The 21656-nt window shown below is 40.6% G+C and overlaps 1 protein-coding gene across 2 annotated transcripts in view; it reads left to right on the top strand.

Annotated features, from left to right (window-relative positions):
* Positions 1-20150, top strand: part of LOC119647418 (capon-like protein) — a 389473-nt gene extending 369323 nt beyond the window's left edge. For both annotated transcript variants that reach the window (XM_038048308.1, XM_038048307.1), the window contains one exon: positions 18998-20150. In XM_038048308.1, coding sequence (XP_037904236.1) covers positions 18998-19276 — 279 coding nt within the window. In that variant the 3' untranslated portion in view covers positions 19277-20150. The remainder of the gene's footprint in view (positions 1-18997) is intronic.
* The last annotated feature ends 1506 nt before the right edge of the window (positions 20151-21656 follow it).

The following is a 21656-nucleotide window of genomic DNA, read 5'->3' on the forward strand; positions in this document are numbered from 1 at the left end:
ATTTTGGATATCTAAGTTTTATAAAAATAGATCCTTAGTTTACTATAGTTATTTTAAAAATAAACCTATTAAAAGGAAAGGTTTCCAATTTAACTATAGAATTTTATGTTTGTTGAGGTAGCAAACATGTGTTTCGGACACAACATGTGTCCTTCTTCAATGCTTATTTTGCATTATTTACAAAATAAGCACTGAAGAAGGACACATCACCAAAAATAAAATTCTATAGTTAAATTGGAAACCTTTCCTTTTAATAGTTTTATTTGGGATATCTGTTTTGCTAGATCGTTCTATCGAAACCGTTTGCTATATCCATCAGGACTACGGTAGCGGTCGCTTCGTTGTGCGTTGCGATTTCAATTTTTATACCAGCTGAGTGCTGTTTCATAAAATGCTTGCTTGGTTTGAGGAGATATGAAAAAAAATTGAAACCTGGCCTCTATGAGTGTGTCCCAACAACAACAACAAGGAGATGAGACGTAATGGCTTATTGGATTTAGTCTGGAGCTGATGCCACCCAGGCTTTTTCTAGAATAGCCATCCTTACCTCCCTCTAAGCCCAACACAACACTAGCTTTATGAATTTCAATTAGATGTTGCTGCAAAAATGGAATCCCCTACCCCAAAATATAAAATAGGCCACATGCAGGTGATTTATATGGTCCAAATGAGTTCATCTCCCATGAGGGTTCTCAACGTCGTGATTGACCTTGCAAGTTTCCAATCACCTCTCCTCGTGCTACTGTCTAGAAAACCTATTAAAACCTGGAAAGTGAGTTTCTAGAAAGCTTTCTTCTTTCTTTCTTCCCTTCAGTATTTCAACGGAATTGTTTGAACATTTGGTTAAAGGCGTCCTGAAGGCATTTGCATTTTTTCACAAAACCTTCTCAACGAATACTTATTGGCTTTTGGGATCCTCCTGTTAAATTGGTTAAGTGTTAGTTTATATTCCTCTAACCACCCTTTTCTTTTAGCTCCATTTAGTAAGCGGCAAGCCTTTTGCCGTAAGTCTGCCAGATTTCGAGTCCACCAGCTGCACTTTGTTTACTGGCATTTCCTTGTCAGCTTACATCTAATTATAATAGAAGGTAACTGTCCTATTTAAATCGTCCAGAATCACCTTGATATCGGCTGCGATTTTGCCCACTCTCCTTAGCCCCCATTTTAATTTATGGGTTTCGCTTGTAGCGCAGTAAATTGGAACAATTGGAGGAATAGAAAAGTAATATCAATTACCTTTTTCAGTCGCGCTAGCGAAGGTAGGTTCAGTATCCATGTTGTGTATTATTTAATGGTCTCTAATAATATATTCATAAAGGTAATCGCAACTCCTCTGGTGCTACTGCTCTTGTTGCTACCCGAAGCTTTATGGCTGGCGGTTGCCCTGGAATTAACAATATCTGAAGGTTGTGCGCTCCGCATAAATCGCCCAAGTCCTTCAGTTCCTTCGTGGGTAGTCGGACCTCCGGATCATACGGAACATAGGCCTTTGCCACTAAATTTTCCCACACATTTCTATTGTCCTGATCTTTGCTGCTACCAAACACTAGAAATTTTGCCATTCGGCCATTATTCAGCTTGTCAGAGGACTAGGATGTCATATATCAACTAAACGATATCGGCTGTCCTTCCATTCGCTAGCCAAAAGGTTCCTGAATCAATGCTATTATACTAATGACTAGCTGGTTGATTGTCGCTGTTGCGGTTTCATATATTTCAACCTTGACCTCGCTCGTAATTTCATTACCAACTTCGCTATTCAACAAGGAATGGGGTCACCTACGGGTTGAATAGTTTCTCTTTTTCCCCTCGTTTGTTCGGTAGCCTTCTTTCGCTTTTAAGCTCCTCCCTATTATAGACATGGTTGCACCCATGGTGTTTGTCTCTACTTCCACTACTTTAGGCAGTTTGCGCGGGTTGGGATTTCCTCACAACCTGAGCTGTGCATGGATTTTCTGAAGTTCCGTTTCCCTCTGTGTTCGAAGGTCGACGTAGTTGGCTGTTGTTCTTTAGAATTTTGCCTTTTTTTTGTGTTTGTATGATCTACTTGGGCCCCTACGAATATGACGGTAATTGATGGACACGCAGGGGTTGTTACTCTGTGAAGTCTGCTCGGCGCCCCAGATGTTTCCTTAGGGACACCATTTCTCCCAGGAAAATTGACCCATCGGTACGAGCCACATAACACCTCGGATCGAGGTTGCTTATGATGTTGCGAGCAATGACTGATGACACTAACATACCATGTCTGATGAAACCCATTTTCATTCCTCGCGTGTCATTTGTAGATAAACACTGTGATGAAAGTAACAATACGTTGTCTCTCACTGACTGGCCAAGTTTGGCGCACATTTATATTGACCCTCAGCGCGGAAAGTTGGAATTTCTGCACAATTTACTGTGTCGCTACGGTACCTCTCAACAATAACAGTAATTTCCTTTTTTTCTTTGACCTGCTTTTTTTCGTAACTTTTTGCTCGTATTTTTGGTACTAAGAATATGCCAGGGGATTCATCATTTCTCCGTAGTCAAACTCTGCGGTTATTTAGATTCTCTTGCCATATGGCGGTGTATGTCAAGAAGCACCGTGTGTACGGCCTCTGTTAAATTGCACTTAATTGCGGCCTGGAGCTGTCTGTGAAACTTGTTTATCCCACCATTGCGCGCAGGATACTATGCGGTTGTTGTAAGTCAAGTTGGATCCGCCTAGTAACTTATATTTTTGAATAGGTGCAATTCACATTACCGGTCTTCGTCGATGATGACCCTTATCGGCACTCCACACTGGAGTGACCTTGTAGTGAAGCGATTGGAATGTTAGGATGCATAGGTAGTAGCTTTATGATGTTTACAAGATTGCAAGACATATCAGTAACGATTCTCTGTCAAAGGCTCCCTACTTCTTCATTGCCTGGGGGAATTTCTTATAGAAGAAAGCTAATAATTAGGAATCTTGTAAAACTTTATGTTATAATATTGAACCAACTGCAATGTTCAGTGGATGTGTCACCAACAGATTGTCGATTTTGAGCTGAGCTGCTGATACATACTAAGCTCCTCTTAGACTCTCCGAGGATTTTCATTGAAAGATGCCACACAATGATTGGTTTTCTCTTCAAATTATTGATGAACAAGTTGTTGAACGGTGCCTGGATCGGAGCCGCCTTACGTATGTGGCGCTTATTATAGTTTATAATATCCCAAAACCAAAAAAAAAAAAACTTTTTACAGTCGCTGGTGAATTTTAATTTAAAAAGTCTGGAAATATTATCTCGAGCTAATGAAGCACGCGTTTGACTGGACTCATGACGATGGAATATTGTTGAGACCGTCGACAAATGATTCAAAGGTTTGAACTATTACCACACTATTAATATAAGCATAAACGAAACCGAAACTTTGAAGAATCCCATGAAGAAAAAACGTTGGAATTTCGCCAAAGCCAAAAGTTTTGATGGTGTCGCCGACTCTGCGTGGTCTGAATATGATGCTAAGTGGGTATGTCCATCTTCGTCCTATTGGTCTATCTTCTTCTTAAGGACACTACTCCTATGTAGCAGTCAGATAACGCTGGCAACAACGGTCGCTAACGAATAAGGGGGGGGGGGGGGCACTATTAGATTGACTGCGTTGGACACACGCTTATATTTTAGTATTTTCAACTGATTTCCAGTGTCACTGCAGTATGACTTACTAATAATGAAGTTAATAGCAAAACTACGTAAAATATTCCCACCCTTTCCTTGCCTATTGATTGACTATTTGGATTCTTTGTTGACTCCGGTGCCATATTCGACTTATTAACTTGTTTCTGGAATTTTCGTTTGGTTTCCAGTGCCACTATATGTTAATAAACAAAACTGCCGCTGTTGGGCCGTTACAAACACAACACCGTCTTATGAAGGACCATTTCATTTACAACAATAAACTATATGTTGGTGGATGAGAAATGCGGGGGATTGCATTTCTTCAAGTAGGATTGTCAAGCTATTACACTTAATACCAATCGATATCTTTTGGTGTTAAAAGGATTTCCACAGATCGCAAACTCATTAACCATGGCCGAACGAAACTCGAGTGTGTCTCCAGCAAAACATGACAAGCTGTCCTACACCAAGGATTTTGAAGGATGTTCTTACAACACTTAAATTCAATTGGTTGAGATATTTCCTGACCAACGCAAGCATGAATTAACTTGGCACTCTGGAGGAAGTAAATGTCGCTGTACGAATGAACAATGAGATATTTAATTCTTTTTTGGCAATTTCACATCAGCTAAGGTCCTGGTTCGAACTATCTCTGTGATGGACGCAAAATGAGAAATCGTTCTATATTTACAAGGCAAGTAGAATTTATCTGAAGATATATAACAACAAAATCAAAACATAATGTCTGTATTGATGAACAGAATATAGAAGACGTTTATCAATTTGCATGCGTTGAGCCACGCATTAACAACGTTGAGTCACGTGAAGTTTTTCACATAACATGCGAAGGACGAAAATGTGCAAAAGAAAAGAACCCTCCACATCCCGTCTCACCACTTTTTTTGTTTTTAGGATAACTCTGCCCTCATCGTTGATCGTAGCCAAGCCTGTCTTGGCTATTCTGGCGAAAATTTGGAAAAACTGCTATCTAAGCACTAACATAAAGTTAAGATGGTTTCACACAAATGTTCTCCATATGTTGCTATATGGTCGTAGCACCTAAAAAGTGAAAGGTTTAATCAATTCAGAAGAGCCTAGGACGAGTCGTCGGTGTGCTCTGGTCTGAGATGAAAATAGTAGTGGGTAGGTCACACCTGGCCAAAATTGTTATCTTATTTGCTTACCCTTTTTCGCCCTACAAACCTTGTCAGCAGCTTTTCTTAATTCTAGATAGTTGCCACATTTGCTGTCTTCATACTCGCTGATTCATCTGTTTTCTGAATCTGAGACTCCTCCTCGGGTTTCTTGAACAGTTTAATCCTCCATGCTATAAACCATTATTCCGGCCACTTCAAATAAAGGGATAGAATATGTAATACCAATCTTGCACCACCTAAATGTGCTGCTTGAAAAGTCGTGTCGTCCAAATATATGTACCAATAGATTCTCTCTTGCTGTCACGTGCGGGGTATATAGTATACATATCATAGGGTTTAGTACACTTCTTTGCGAAGCGCTCGTCTTGATGTCGTGGTTTCTGCTCCACCCAGCCCAGGACGATTTCAATCTTTTGCAATAAATATTACGAAAGCAACTTTTTCAATTGATGCCCGAGAGGATCTAAGTTGTTACTCTTAATTTTGATTCAATTTCCTTACTGATCATGTGCCGTGGAACCTTGTGCGAGGTTATTTATCTATAAAAACATTCAACCTTATCCTTCGATTTGAAGCAGACATGATTTATTTCTCCCACAGAGATTAAGTAAAGTAAGCCTGTTTGACCATTTGAGAAAGGTTCATCTCCTTTAGTTTGGTTTATCGTTTGCAGAGCAGATTTGTGTTTTCAATTGTGGTTTTTATTTCGTTATTTATACAAAGTTTTGTTATACCAGTATATATACATGCCATCCTGTCTTAAAAAGAATTGAAACAAATTTCCTTACTGAATCAAAGAAAGAAGCGTATATCTTGTATGCAATAAAATAAATATATCGTAGAAATTTCCAGGATAGTCTACTAATCGAATGTGCCAAAAGTATCAAGTTAATTGCTATCTACCCTTAGCCATTAAATCAACATTTATATACACATATCAAGCATAAATCAGTATAATTGAAGAAAAAAAATATGAACAAAATTGCTAAGAACTGTTCACAGTACGTATTATTGTTTTAATGAAATTAAAGACAGAATTTAAAAAAATTAAAAGCAATAGTCTTTCTGTTATCATAATTTTAGTATTCAGTGAACAACATATTTGCAGAGTAGAATATTCGATTTCTCCTCTTTAAGACGTAAGGGAAGTAACTTGCCCTAGAATATTGATGAACAGTGGACCCTTGTCTTTCTTTGGTAGTGATTAAGTTCTCGGCCAAAACCCAAAAGGGCAAGATTTGGGTGACTACAGAAACGTGGAGATGAATCAATGATCATAAAGAGCCGACAGCTGTAAGCTGGGGTGAGCACGACTTTCTAAAACTCCGTCACCTTGAAAAATTATACTGTGACAAAAGGGCTAGCTTGACTGGTGGCCGTAGAGGGTTTCAATGGACTATGTTATCTTTTCTCAAAAGCCTCGACAAAGCTAATGGTATCTGCTTGCTTTCTAACGGAGCCATGGATCTTTGACAAATAGCTCTGAATCTGGGAAAGAGGCAAGCAGGGTAAGACTGAAGATAAAAACCAACAAAACTGAGTATCTCAGTCAGACTAGTCGTCTTTCTCTTCCTCTTATTGGGCAGAATGTCGTAGACGTTGATCAATTTAGATATGTAGGAAGTGTTGTTCCTACCAATGACGATACTCTGCTGCATGCCGCTTGAGGCATTAACAACGCCAAATCCGGCGCGCTATTTTACCCGTACTCTGAAATCCAACCATCTCAACACTAATATCAAGTTGAGGTTGTTCCTCGCCAGGGTTCCTTCTATGGGAATATCACATCGGAAGTGGCTTCTCTTACTTCTCAAAAGCTACAGGATTTTATCAATTCGATTGATTAGGAAGTGCAAGCGGAAAGGCGACAGTTCATTTGCGGGCTATGTCATGCAAATAAACCCCCTTTCCCAGTGTGACGAGTGGATTGCCGTAAAATTATGGGCTGTAGAACGGTAAATCAGTAATGCAAGCTTCTCGGAAAATCGTGGAAGGGGAGGGAGTATGCTCCATATAGACAACTATATGTACATAAATCCAAGATAGATCAAGTCAACCTCCACTATGTGTCATCTCTGCCGATTAAATATTCATTTCAAAGCAAATAATAATTTCCCAATAAATTCACTTACCTCCTCAATGGCACTCGGCACGTATTCAAGGATGGCTGGTCGTAAAATCGTCCCTATTTGCAGTTACAGTGGAAGTCCAATAATTCGTACATCGATTATTCGTATTTTCCGCTAATTCGTACAAATTTACTGCTCCCCAGAATTAATTTTCTTTATTTTGCACTCCCGCTAATTGGTTTCCCGATGTTTCGTATTTCGCAAACGTTATAATTATTCGTGAGATCATTCAAAGTTTAAAATTTTTGGACAGCATTGGCAATAATTTCCATGTGCTGTTCCCAAGGAGCAAAGAGACGACATTAGTGCAGAATGCCACAAATTTTAGGTTTTGACTGTTCTAAATTTAGACAGCCTAGACCGATGTCGAATTTCTTGCTAGTGTTAGCTGAAACTGCACTAAATAAATTTAACTTTAATATTCTGAAGAGTTCAAAGTGACCATAGTTTCTCCGAATGGACTGGCAATCCTTCACATAGGGCCGAAGAGAGAAATATTGCCCGAGGTAAAAATTATGCAGGCTCCTCTATCATCTTGCTTACGTAAGTTACATATTGTTATTATTTGTCTCTATTCCGATTCCGAAAATATTTTGGGGGAATGTATATCTCAGTCTAATCTGTGAACCACGAATTTTTAAGAGGGTTTCTTTAAGGTTGACTTCGGGGGTGGTCTGGGAAGGCAAATCCTTAGCCAATATTCAACAGTTGAGGTAACTTTATTAACTTTATTTCTTAATTCCAGGAATATAGTGGTCTCACCAATACGGCTATTATGTAAACGGTCCATTCCTTCGCACAACATGAGTGTGAGGTCCTGCCGAATTCGTTGACAATGTGGCCATTCATCATCATGCCCCTACTTCAAGTAAACCGATTAGTAACCTTTTAAATGCTTTCGTGAGGTACTCAGGCATGATAGAGACGATGCAGAGAAAATTCGGACACGAAGTCAATACGGACCTTTTGTGTTGTCGAACAAACTTAGTCGTTTAAAAGTTTCTTTTCCGGACCTTTCATAAGCCTGTCTATGCTCCACGAAGTACTAAACAAAAGACATGTAATTTCGCTTTGAAGAAACGCGTGAAAGTTGTAGAATGTATTTACCAAGCTGCAAAGCAGGGTGGATGAGAATCCATTATCCTTATTAGAGTTTATGGGCATCAACTGGCGGAAACGTTAACCGTGTTAGAGGAAGGCTTGGCTAGGCATTTTTTCGGAGCACATCGTCTTTTCAGCGTTACGTCTTCGAGCGAAAGCGTCACCAGTTTGTCTAAGTCAAATATAGTCGCTTGGTAAACCCTTAAAGAGTTCTCCGGCAAACAAAAGTTCCTGCAATTATCTGGGACTTTAAATCAAATGCAGAATTTTATCTTGAAGAGTGAGCACTTCATTTCGGCACCATAGTCCTTGAAGGCAACGTGGCCTGTACTGCGCTTGCTTGGAATTATCACGTCAATTTTACTCAGGCTTTCATTCACAACTGAATCGATTGATATCCGACATCCGGCCTATTATAGAAATCCTTTTGCTACCAATGAACCGCAATCTTTTTAATATGAAAAGTTAGAACTCGAAGCATTACCCCATCGCGATTTTGCCAAACGAATATATAGTAGCCCAAAGTTGTCTTCTCGAAATCACGTATGTCAGGTTAGCCCGTCAAAATTGCGAAAGAGAAATTCACCAGGAAGTATTCCTTTGACAAACCAAAGGGTCTACCAAAAACTGGCAGCGGACATTTAAGATATCTCGGAATATACGTAACATTTCCAGCGAAGCCCATTGCTGTTGACTATGAAGACCTACAACATTTGCAAGTCTGGAAGCACCGAAGTGATAGGCTAGTAGCATCCTCACGTAGCGTAATTGCAAAAGGCAATAAAAGGCACATGGCTGGCTTTTTGCTTACGTTTAATGATGTAGGCTAAGCTCCTTGAAATAATGCTACTTTCGTTTTTATTTTGCACAGGATTCACGTCTTAAATCCTTGTCGGCTTGAATAAGATAACTTTCTCTCTCTTGTGAGAGAGAAGCCTAAGAAAATATCTCCCCTGTAACCCCTGTACCATAAGACTTAAAATAACTAGTTTGTTATTCAAACGTAGATAAAACGCTAGTTTGGAGAAACAGTAGCTTAAGGAACGCTAGTATTCCGATCTAGGGTAAAAAAAAACAAATCGAATGAAGAGCTAAATAGTCTACAAAACTACTTGTGTATGGTTTACCAAATGAAAGAGGCTAAGCATGCCTCCTCAAACTGAGTTTTCTGAGGAAGTAACCAGTGTCACTACTTGCTGATTTTCAAGTCCAGTGAATGCCTTCATGCGTTTGTAAAGTTGAATCTAAAATAAGGCAGCGGTTCGGGAGGACAGTACATACCAAGCAGCAGAGATCATTGCATTTCGGTAGCTAATAACATTCAGTCACTCCCTGCTTGTCGTAAGATGTGACTTAAAGAGATAGAAGTTTGTAGGCTAACAACCCGCAAATTTTGAAACTATATTGCTACCGAAACGTCAACATCGCCTCGAATAGGGACTGACCTCGCTTCATTGACCTTTGGCTATCAAAAACGGACTATGATTATATGGTTTCTGGAATGTGGCCACGCTCCTCGATAACGCTAGTAGAATGCTCGCTTTCTTCAACTTGAGCGGGAATTCTAACGATATTTGCTGAATATTGTTGGCCTAGGCGAAGTAAGATGGTGAGATTCTGGAGAGCATTCCTCTGCCTCTTGCCGTACTTATGGCAATATGCCTTTTTTGTGCTCTAGAAATCCAAGTGGTAGCAGCCGCGAATCAGGTGTTGCTTCTGATGGCTATAGCAAGGCACGCTTTTCTTGACCTAGGAGCCGGTTTCTGACAGACTTCTACCGGCAAGTTTTCACAATTTTACAATGTTATGGACCAACGAAGACTTCCGATATAGAAGGATGCTACGAGCAATTAAACGCAGTTCGAGGGAGGGTTCCCAAAGGTGACATTGTGATAGTAATCGATGACCTGAATGATAAAGTGGAATCTGACAACACCTTGCTCGGACATGAGATAGGGAAACACGGTCTTGGCGACCGCAAGGATAATGGTGGGAGATTCGTGGATTTCTCCAACTTCCACCGCCTTGCCATTGGTGGAACATTATTCGAACACAGTTGGCTTTCAACTCACCGATACCGTACGAGCAATCAGGTAGACCACTTCAGGATCAGCAGTGGATTTAGGAGCTGTCACCTCGATATGCCTAAGGGATCACCATTTGATGGTCGCTGCGTCTTGGGTGCGCCATTTCTCACAGGGTTGGGGAGCGGCGCCCCCTAAGTCCAACGTCGACCACTTGTACGATCAAGCTGTCACTCGACAGTAAAAGAGTTATCTTGCTGAACGAACGCCAGAGATACTGAGTAACCCGCTTGACAATATCGCTGAGCATTGGGCCGCCATAAAAAGCGCTCTTGTTTTGGCGGGGGGGGGGGGGGGGGTTGTTAAAATCTGGCTGACTGCGGGATGGTAGAAACGGATCGATGAACGAAAGCGGTTGCAGGTTCTACTGAAATCCTGAGAAGTTCAGCGTAGTGTGCGCCGTAACAAGAGAGAATTTTCTATTGCGCTGATCAGGAAAGGGGAAAATGACACAGATCGCAATTATTACAGAACGGTATACCGCATTACGAAGGAGCTTGCATGCGGCCGCAAGTCTTTCGATGGTCCTGTGAAGGACATCAACGAACTCCATTTCTCTCCACGATAATGAACAACTGAATAGGTGAAAACACTTCACCACGATTCCTAACCGTCTCACATCCGTTTAAGTTCCTCCTAGTCACCGTAACATACGGATACGGATTGTTTCTCCAAGCAGAAGAGAAAACATTTAGGCCATCAATGCACTCAAACGCACTCATCAATGCACTCAAAGCCGCTGAGCTTGCCGGTCTCCTCGAAGAGTTATTTATCTTTTCCCGAAAGTTGAACAAGGGAATGATCGATAGCGTGAACAGGGAGTGTATCTGGGATGCTCAACGCCGGAGGGGGATTCCTAAGAAACTAATGGCTATTATCAGAGCGACATATGATGGCGCAAAATGTCAGGTGTTGCTTGCACCGAGGTAAAATCTTGGAGGATTTTAAGGTCGTAAGTGGAGTCCGCCAGGGTTGCATCCTGTCACCGATATTATTTCTTCTTGTTGTCTATGGCGTTCTTCATGCTTTCTTGCCTGGAGGGCATGGAGGAATTCAATGGACGATGACATCTTTCCTCAAACACCTCGACTACGTTGATGATATCTATTTCCTCTCTCTGGCTCTGGATTTGGAAAGAGAGGCAAGTAGAGTTGGCTGAAAAAAAACACCAACAAAACTCTCTCTATCTGCATTAATTTGTAGAGAATCGAAGACGTCGATCAATGTGTATATCTAGGAACCGTGGTTTCTATCGACAGTGGCACTATATCACTATATCATATATTATTAATAATAATAATAACCGTTGGCGCAACAATCCATATTGGATCAGGGCCTTGAAGTGTGTTAGAGCACTTCATTCAAGACCGTAACGGTACACTAAAGTACACTGTAGGAGGCAATGTAGTCAGCATTGCGCTCGCCTGAGATTATTACCCTGATTTGACTCAGGTACTTATTCACAGCTGAGTCGACTGGTATCCGACGTCAAATCACGATACAAAGCCTACTGCCACCAGTGAAATTTCAACCGCGACCTTCCGTATGACAGCCTTGTGCTCTAACCACTCAGCTATCCGGGCACGGATATTACTAATCGCTTTAAAATATCAGTTTACGAGCCAAATTCTCGTCATTTGCGGGAAGTTTTAAAAATTAAATTAGAATCGAAGTTCATGGAATGCTGCCGGATACGTATGACGAGACAGCAATAAGTGAAAGAATGTATCGTGAATGGTTTCAACGTTTGAAGAATGGTAACTTCAACGTCGAAGACCGGCATGGCGGTGGAAAGTAAAAGATGTTTGAAGATGACGAGTTGACGACTTTACTAGCTGAAGACTCGTGCCAAATCCAAGAAGAGTTGGTGGAATCATTGCATGTGACTCAGCCAGCTATTTCCATACGCCTCAAAGCCCTTGGAATGATTCAGAAGAAAGGAAATTGGGCACCGGACGAATTGAAGCCGAGGAACGTTTCTTTGCGTGTGAACAACTGTTTCAAAGGCAACGACGAAAGGGATTTCTGCACCTTGTCTTCACTACGAACGGAAAATGAGTTCGCTACAATAATCCCAAACGCAGAAAATCATGGAGATTCCCCGGCCATGCTTCAATATCGACAGTCAGACCCAATATTTTTATGCTTTGTAATTAATGGGACCAGCTCGGTGTAGTTTGCTACGATCTGCTAAAGCCGAGTGAAACCATTACAGGTGAACCATATCGAACTCAACTGATGCTTTTGAGACAGGCACTGAAGGAAAAACAGCCGCCGTTCAAGGAAAGGCACGACAAAATGATTTTCCTGCCTGACAATTCTCGCTCCATGTGGCATGACTGGTAAAAACATGCTTGGAGACGCTGAAATGGGAAGTTTTACCTCACCCGCCGCACTCTCCTGACATTGCTCCATCTGATTACCACCTTTTTCGATCATTAGCGCACGACCTGGCCAATAAGCATTTCGGTTCTTACGATGAAATGAAAAAGTTATACACCTAATATTTTGAAGTTTTAGCTATGTCCTAATAGAAAAACGTGCCTAAATCCACTTGATGTTGGGCCGAACCAAATGGAAAGCAACCACGTTTTTTAAGAAAAAAAGTGCGAGTAAGTTGTTCTCCATTTGGTCCGGTCTTACATCAAGTGAATGTGGGCTCAAACAAAAATCTAACTTTACCCTAGCTTAGGCTCAAACTATTGGCGGTTTAAACTTGGCTGTAATTAGCACCCTTGTCGTGTTTTTGCGATTATATAAAGTAGCGTTTTCCACCTGTTGCCACTTCTGCTCAGGCTGCTCCTATGGCAGAGGTGAGGCAGCATCTGATTAGTTGCCTCTGCCCTATACAGAACCGTTAGTCTTTTTCTGTACATAGAAGGTTCCTCACATGACATAAACAAAAAAACCTGCTGCTGGAATTGCGACTTGTTTATTAACAAGAACCTGCCGAATTTACGTTTGCTTGTACAGCATCTTTTGAATAACATAGCTTTTCAGGCGGTCAAAAATTACGAAATTATGAGGCGTGGACGCTAAACATACCCGGAAATTGTTTATCATAGCTTGGTATGCCTACATTATCTTATCATTTGAAGCGTGGGATTAGAATATACGGTTTATTATCGCTATTTGACTCTTGCAATTTCACTTTTATAGAAATCATCACAAATATCCAGAATTGTTTTCACTACACTACACACATTTCCAATGATAATAAAATGGAAGTTCTAAAATAAGTTTATAACTCGCTCGAAATGACTGGATAAGTGCCGACTGAACAGTTACACAAATTGTTCGGTAAGGTAAGACAAACATACGTGCATCCACACCCAATCCAATGAAGGTGTTAAATGGCAATTCCCAGAATTCTAAAGTTGAACTTTACGAACTTTCCCGTCCATCTTTACGAGTTCAGTAGTTAGCCAATTATCTTTTGGAAAATCGAAATGGCAGTAGAAGGAGGTAAACGTGCGGAAGGATGTGATGAAATGAAAATTGCATGAGAATTTACCAAGCTTCCGGAAGAGAGGAATGTTCAACCGAGACACTGTGTCCTTTCCTTGAAAGTTTCCCGCACGAGTAAATTAGATGGCTACCTACATAGAAGAGATGTGAGTATGTGAGTTCATTGATTGTAAAATTGGACTGATGTGGTCTGCAACCCCACATTGCAATCACTACTGCGGTTTTCACTTTGTTGTTTGGGATAATGATGTCAGTGACATGTTCTGATACCAGCTTTGTGGAGAGAGAAGGATGTGATGTTGTACAATCGTAAATTACTCTTCTAGAATTGCATGACAGGAAGTTGATTGACATGCGGATAAAGGCCGTATACACTTTTTACCATCTGCGCCGCACATTTGATGTTTATTAGAACTTCATTGACTTTTGTAAAATATCACTTAGAATCAAATAACGTTGGAAAGCACAAATGTTTAGTGCCTTGTCTTGCCTTAAATCCCGTGCGACCTAGAGAGCTCCTTAAATTGAAACCATGGAAAGGTCAAATTCACTTAAAACCTTCTTAGACCTAGACGCCAGGACATCAGGATCAGTTTCTTATGAACTATTAGATAATATTATACTGCGGGCCTACGACATAATGAAGCGTAAAAAATTTGTGTGATGTGCTAACCTGGACCTTTCATTGGATGTGCCATACTTTGTACCGGATAAGTAGGTGATATCGGCGACCGCTTCGAACAGCCCAATTATCGCTTTGATACGTCATTTTGATGCCCAAACTGCACATATCATGACTGCCGTGGGAAAGCAAAGGAACAGGCTCCTGCCATCTCAGATCTTCAGAGCCAGCCCCGACCATTCACGAAAAATAGCACTGCACCTAGAAATCTGTAGTCCTTTGGTTGCGTTCAGAGTGCCCGAGGTACTTCGTCTAGGATGTTACAATGGCCGTAGCACTTCACTGTTCAACATCCGGACTTACGTAGTCTGGTAGTACTGCATGCTGCCGCTTATTTAATATCACGGTCCACGGGAAGAGCTGCAAATTTACATTCAGAGCATCTTTCGGGCAGGAGTGCAGAGCCTCGATATCACCTACGCACGCGGATCTTTAAATCCTAGTAAGCTTGGTTCTATTGTACTTCTTGCCTAACGACTGCTTAAGGACTGCCAGCACACATACAATAAAACCGTACCTTAGCATGGGACGGGCCTAGCCTTTGTATGTACATTCAGAGATACATACTACATACATACAATTTAACTTAAGATCCGAGACCACATCCAGGTACCTTAAGTTGGAAAGAAGAATGGGCGGGCCGGAGAATTGAACTTTCATGGAACTGTAAGGCAAAGGACTGTGAATGCGTGACCAAGAAAGTAGCAGAGATAACGATTACGAGGCAAATTATGGCAGCAAAAAATCTTTGGGATGTCTGACTAAGGCATTTCAATTGTAAACAGCGAAAGAAGCCAGTAATCGGGTATAGTTTGGTTTAACGTCAAAGTATACAGAAGAGGTAGATATTTTAAAAGTCATAATTTGGCTACCATACAGACGACCATTGGCGAAAATGTGAGTTACCGTACAGGACCACAAAAGCAAAGAGCAATAGTTCGAGAAAAGGAGCAACCGCGTTTTTTACAATGACCATAAACACTTTCTCGTAATCGTTTTATTATTTATTAATTTGATATTGTACATTTTTGGTTTTCACTCGAAATATTACCTTAAGTAAACCTTCAATGTTACAAGTACTCATAGCAAAAATCAGAACTATACCGTACCGCGCCGGCCTCGTGTTAGGGCGCCAGCCGTGTCGGTTGGTACTTTATTGCATCGGCAGAGAGTGTGTTCGATGCGACGCACTGGCGGTAATGCAATGCATGATTCACGTCTCCTCTATGCCGCATAATTGAAACCGCGCGGGTTAAGCGGAGGAACCCGGAACATGATTCCGCTAATGGTGTTATCGGGCGAACATGACGCTTCGCGAATGCTTTCTTGGAGCTTCCCGCGGTTCGGCGAAACGTTTCAGTCTCGATAAGGAGACCCGTTTGAAACCCAGGAGCTTGCCTAGCTCATAGAAAAGGGTAGATCCAAATTGTATTCACTGTTCCGGGATGATTACAGCTGGTATACCAAAGCGGCATTCTTAAAATAAGGCCTTAGCACATGATTGTGCAGCCATTTCAGTCAGAGCTATTGCTTCGGGCCACTGCGTAAACCTATGAAGCAATACTTGTAATCGTGCGAGTTTCGCAAAGGGCCAATCACGTCAAGGTTGATGGTGTGAAAGCGCTTGGTTGACCGATACGCCTACTTTTTTTTAGCGTGCTTTTTGATCTTACACTTCTGACACGCGATGCACTGTCTAGCCCAAGAAATTACGTCATGGCCGTTCATGGATTTCCAGAATTATTTTCCGGTTTAAGCAATCCATAAATATTCAAGTACACACAGCAAAAACCACAGTTAATAAAACTGAGACGCTCCTTCGTCAGCGGAGGTTACGCTCAGGAGGTCGTTACCGTACCGCACCGGCCTTGTGCTAGGTCACCAGCTGTGTAGGTCGGTGAGTCGACAGAAGGTCCGTTCGATGCGCGCACTGTCGGTCCAGTGCATGGTTCACGTCACCGCTGTGCCGCCACAGCGTGACGAGCCATTATCACATTCAACCTAATCTTCGGTAACCTAATTGTCTTTAAATAATATCGGCCATATTATTTCGTTTTTTCCTTTCTTTCTACTTTACGGTAGAATTGGACCATGATAAGTTGTCAAAAATCTGGTTTTTCTCCTAAAAAGAAGTCTTATTAAATTCTTCTGTAAAGTCTGCTAAAACATTCGAAGAATTTCCAGAGATACTTTGCGAAAGACTCGCACCTCTCTTGGGATGCTCTTAGAGTACCACTGATTTTCATCCTGTAAGATCACCGAATAAAATGGAGCCCAGACAAGTGGCGCACCCTACTTGAGGATAGCCTTTCGTTGCTTCTGTTGTCAAATAGCAATCAACGCCCACTTCAACACGCGCGTTAACATAGCATAGATTCAGTTGATTGAAGCATCATCGACGCCATATTCTCTGACGGCATCACAATGTTTTTGAAAGGAGAAGAGCATCCGTATCACAACAAATATATAAGGGTAGTCACACAGCTTTATCAGCATAGTTACCAGCTGAAAGAAAGAGGAGAATTGAACTTTAGCTATGGCATGCTACTGATTAATTTGACCAACCTTCATGTTTTTCAACATAAGCTTAGCCTGATATATAACTGAAAACAATTAGAAGCGTATTTGTAATTGCCTTGATGTCTAGCCCTTCGTCTGTTCTGTTGTCTCAGGAGAAGTTGCTAACATAGCATTTGCCCCGCAGTGCTTTCTCCAGTGTGGGGTCCTATAAGGGTTTCTGCTACTGCATGCACCATCCTCTGCGGGCAAATACTTTGTGACAAAACGCAGTGCAGATGCTGCTATTTCCTTATTTTGTATGACTCGAATTTCTTCATTATTCTTGACTCTACACTTTCTTGATATGGTTGAATTTCGATGATTACAGAAAAAAGTTGAACGTTATATAATGGCTGCTTCTGTGCACCTTCAGACTCTTCGGCATTTATGTATTTATACTCCGGGCATTCACGAACTGTATCCGTCAGTCTCCAAGATTAATGCCCAGTTTCTTTTTACCAAGTATCCGAATCATACAACATCTGTCATGTTTTGTCCCGCATAGTTCGGTATTCACTAAGAACTTTTAAATTAGGTCGACCGCCAGAACTAAAAGCTGGGATTATTGCTAGAGTTACTGTGCGGTAACCTTATCAATGCAGTCTAGATGGAGAGTCCATCGCAAAATCTTGATTATTAAAATTTGGCTTCGATTCAAGCACTAACATTTTTTTCACAGGTATTTCCAGAGAACGATAAATTGTCCCTTCGACATTTTGCCATTTCTAATGGAAACTCTGACAGCAATGGCCTGAAATGAGCCGGCAGCTTGATCATACGTTCCCTGCTTTCCCGCCTTTCGTTGGTATCCCAACGGGAGGGACGAATTTCATTAAGATCTATCTCGCTGATTTAATCGATTTCTGGCATACCTAATTCCCGCGGTAACCGTGGAAGTAGACCCTGGTGCGGGGCACAACAAAGCGTTGGCCTTACGCCTCTTGCGTATGTTACCACTGACTGAAGAATCTGCTGTATCCAATGTGGGTCTCATCAGGGTTACCAGTTTTTCCTCAACTTCCACTGAAGATTGAGTCCGATTTCTCTGGCTGGAGACGTTCCTAGTTTTACGATGTCTGATTCACATGGCCCCATTTTCACATACCCTCATTAGCCCAGGACAATTCACATCATTGGCTTCCATCTCTTCTGCTCTTTCTTGTAAGAGTGAAAGAGAGAATTTCGACAGACAGCCTGTAATGCCCCTTCCATAGTGGGTGAAATTTTCTTCTGCCGAGCCTTCCTCTTTAAGCAGTAATAGCGCGAAAGTATGAGTCGTACTCGTATTTCAGGTTTCCCTCAAAATGAGTTGAGTCGTACTTTCCTTTGTGGCTGTTTGCGCAGCAGGCAATAAATGCAAACATTGAAGTCGAAATATCTCCATGAAGGGACGTCAATTTTGTGAGCCATAAACAATCCATGCTTCTCTCATTTAGATGGTCAAAACTCTTAAATTGCTGCACTTGTCCACAAATGAACGCTTTACTCTGCAATACCTAGACAGAAGGCTGGAAGAAACATATTCAGGCCAAAAAGACTCAGGTCAGCCTACAAAACTTGTTCTGGTTTCTCAACAAATTTTCTCAGTTATATTTGCAATTTAGAGCGCTGATGAACAAAACAGCGATAAAGCCAATCTGGACTTATGGTGCGCAATTTTAGAGATCTATTTGATCATGCCGAAATTATTCAAAGAGTGCAATCTAAGATACAAAATTCAATACCATCGCTTGAAATGGAATTTTTTTTGCTTTCCTGAAATAATGGAAGTAAAGTAATTGGTTGCTGACTCTATATTCCCGAACAGTGGTGAAGGATGTACATAAATTGTTTTTTTTAGATTTAAAATTTGATAAGTTTTTGTTATTTTCTATGTAGTAGAAAAGTCCAAAAATAAATGCAATGGAATAAAAACATTCTCCTTGCGTACAAATCTTGACTTCAATTTTCCTCACTATAATATTGGAAAATATGAAGCACCTTTATATTTTGGGAAAAGTTTGAAATTTGATTTTTATTATAAATAAGTTTCAGAGAAAATCGATCACTGATGGATCTAAACTTCAAAGAATTTCTCACATAAAGATACCAAATGACTTGCAAAAACTTTCCCTTTGAAACTGAATCTTATTATGCATGTACTCACCAACTTGCCATCTTTCTGTTTTAGCTTTCAACGAATGCAAAAGTAGCGCGATGGTTTCAGCAGCTCCCGTGGAATTCAGCATCCTTATCACGTCCTGAGAGTGGTTTCGTATCTGGTGATTCACGTTCTGAACGAAATCCGGAGGATAATCACGACACCAAAGATGCAGAAGGGATTGATGAAATCGATTTTTGTGATGAATACCTTCTCGTGGAGGGAAGCAGAACTCTTTGGACAAAAGTGAATGCTAAAAAACGTAAAAAGCTACTCAGACTACGTCTTGGTAAAGTGACGACATTTTGAAATTATTTTATGATCAAAGCAGATTTATTTTTGACGTTAAACAGAATATGCTTTAAGAAACTCGAATTAGTTTAGTAAAGATTTAGTATAAGAAATTGATTTGAGCAAAACACTTTGAAAATTATTGGAACTAGATATTCGTAAGCTTATAATATTCATTATAACTACTAACAACCCGCCCCTAAAATATCAATCTGACCTTCCAACAAAAACTGTCTGCCGCAGATTCGCTGAAGCTTCCACTGCAGATACATCGAACTATCCCATTCCATAGACATCTCATGTACAAAAATAATTAAGATTTCAAACTGCGGTTCGTTTTTCTAACCACCGACTAATTTTGACAAAAGAGAAAGCGCTCATTATCTTTAAGGTAATTCAAAAACGCCATAAAGTTGATTTAGTGTTTAGCGCAATAAGATAATTGTAATTTTTACTAGAGAAAACAATATTTTGGAGGAAAATCTATTCTTAAAATAATCATTGTGTTCAATGTTTTTCATTCTTTTCTGCTAGAAAAGATTGCTTATAATAGAAGACAGTTGACTATAATGACAAACTTTGAAACGGTTTTGAATATTTTTTTTTTAAAAGAGAGACGGTTGTAGTTTTGTAATGGGACAAAATTCACTGAAGTGAGCATTTTATATTAACTAATTTCACTGATTCATTTATAAGACAAGTAAGCATAGTTGCATTGATAGTACTGTAGTAATTTCATGATATTTCATTCCAATCATTACGAAATTTAAGAAAAATTATTTGATTTCAAGTATTTTTGCATTTAATCTGATGGTCTCGTATATATAAAAAATATTTTTGTAATTGATTGGTAAGACTGATAATGAATCTAATCGAACAACTAAACATAATAGATATGATTGATAGTAATAAAGATTTTTGAATCTAGAGCTTATTTTGGTTTTCCTAACAGGTGTAATGTACGACAAACATACATAATCAAACCGTCATTTTCTGAGGATAAACTAACGAAGAACCATGCGTTTCCCATCGCCTCCCCCATCCAGGTTTTCCAGGTGGTCGTTTGCCATCCATCTTACCTTTAAATAGGCGCTCGGATTCTTCCGATGTCCACACATTGGCTACCCACTGGAGCTTTCGAATCTTAATATGGATGGCGGCTCTGGTTCATCGTATAATTCGCCATACGCCATTTACTTTTAAAGACCCCACAGATTATCAGTTCGGCCTTCAGTCCAACTGATCAGTTCAAACTGGGACGATATTACGCATTCTGAAGCATTAACGCAGAATAAACATCTAGGGTCGAAAATCACAACCGATAACAGCTACGATGATGAAATCCGCGCACGGTTGTTGTCAGCCAACAGAGCCTATTTCAGCTTACAAAAACTGTTCCTCTCGAAACGTCTCACCATAGGGTCAAAGCTCTTACTGTACAAGACTATGATCTTGCCAGTCCTCATGTATTCCTCGGAAACTTGGGTTCTTAGCAAGAAAAATTGCGAACTCTTGGCCGCGTTCGAGAGAAGAATCCTCCGAAGAATGTTTGGCTGAGGATGTACGATTCCGTAGCCTACACAATGACGAAATCTATGAGCGATACCATGACTGTCCGGTTGTGGATAAAATCCGGCTCAATAGGTTACGGTGGGCGGGTCACTTAATCCGTATGGATAAAGATGATCCAGCCCGGAACGTCTATAAGGGTAATATGTATGGTAGAAAAAGAAGACGAGACAGACCCTGCCTAAGATGGAGCGATGGCGTAGTCCAGGACGCCAGACAGCTTTTAGGAATATCGAATTAGTGGACCTCGGCGCAAAACCGTGATGTCTGGAGTTCCCTATTAAGACAGGCCTAGACCGGATACCGGTTCTTGCGCCATTGATGATGATGATGAAAATTAATTTTAAGCTACAAAAGTGATCTGTTATTCTGACATATTTGTCTATTGGTTAAGTATCAATACTTGGTTGGGTTTTCTTTGGCTTCTAGGACTGCTTGGATTCGCGATGGCATAGATAACACAAGTTTCTACGTAATACTTTCAGGTATAATATTCCATACATCCTGGTAGAGCCTTCTTTAGAGAACTCTTTGAAGGAATGTGTTGTTTGTGCAACTGCTTTCCGTGGTAGTTCTACAAATGCTCGATTGGATTTACGTCTGGACTCTACTTTGGTGAATGCAACTGCTTTGGAACATTATACAGTAGCCACTCATGTACCATACGAGCTGTATGTTTGGGGTCATTGTCCTGTTAGAAAATATAATTCGGACCCAAACCCGTTTTATTGACAAATTCCTGTAAATTGTTTTTCAAAGTATTTAGGAATACATTCTGGTCCACTTTGACATCAATAAACATTAGATTACCAACCCCTGACCAACTCAT

Source organism: Hermetia illucens, chromosome 2, assembly GCF_905115235.1.
Source record: "Hermetia illucens chromosome 2, iHerIll2.2.curated.20191125, whole genome shotgun sequence".
In the NCBI taxonomy this organism is placed as follows: domain Eukaryota; kingdom Metazoa; phylum Arthropoda; class Insecta; order Diptera; family Stratiomyidae; genus Hermetia; species Hermetia illucens.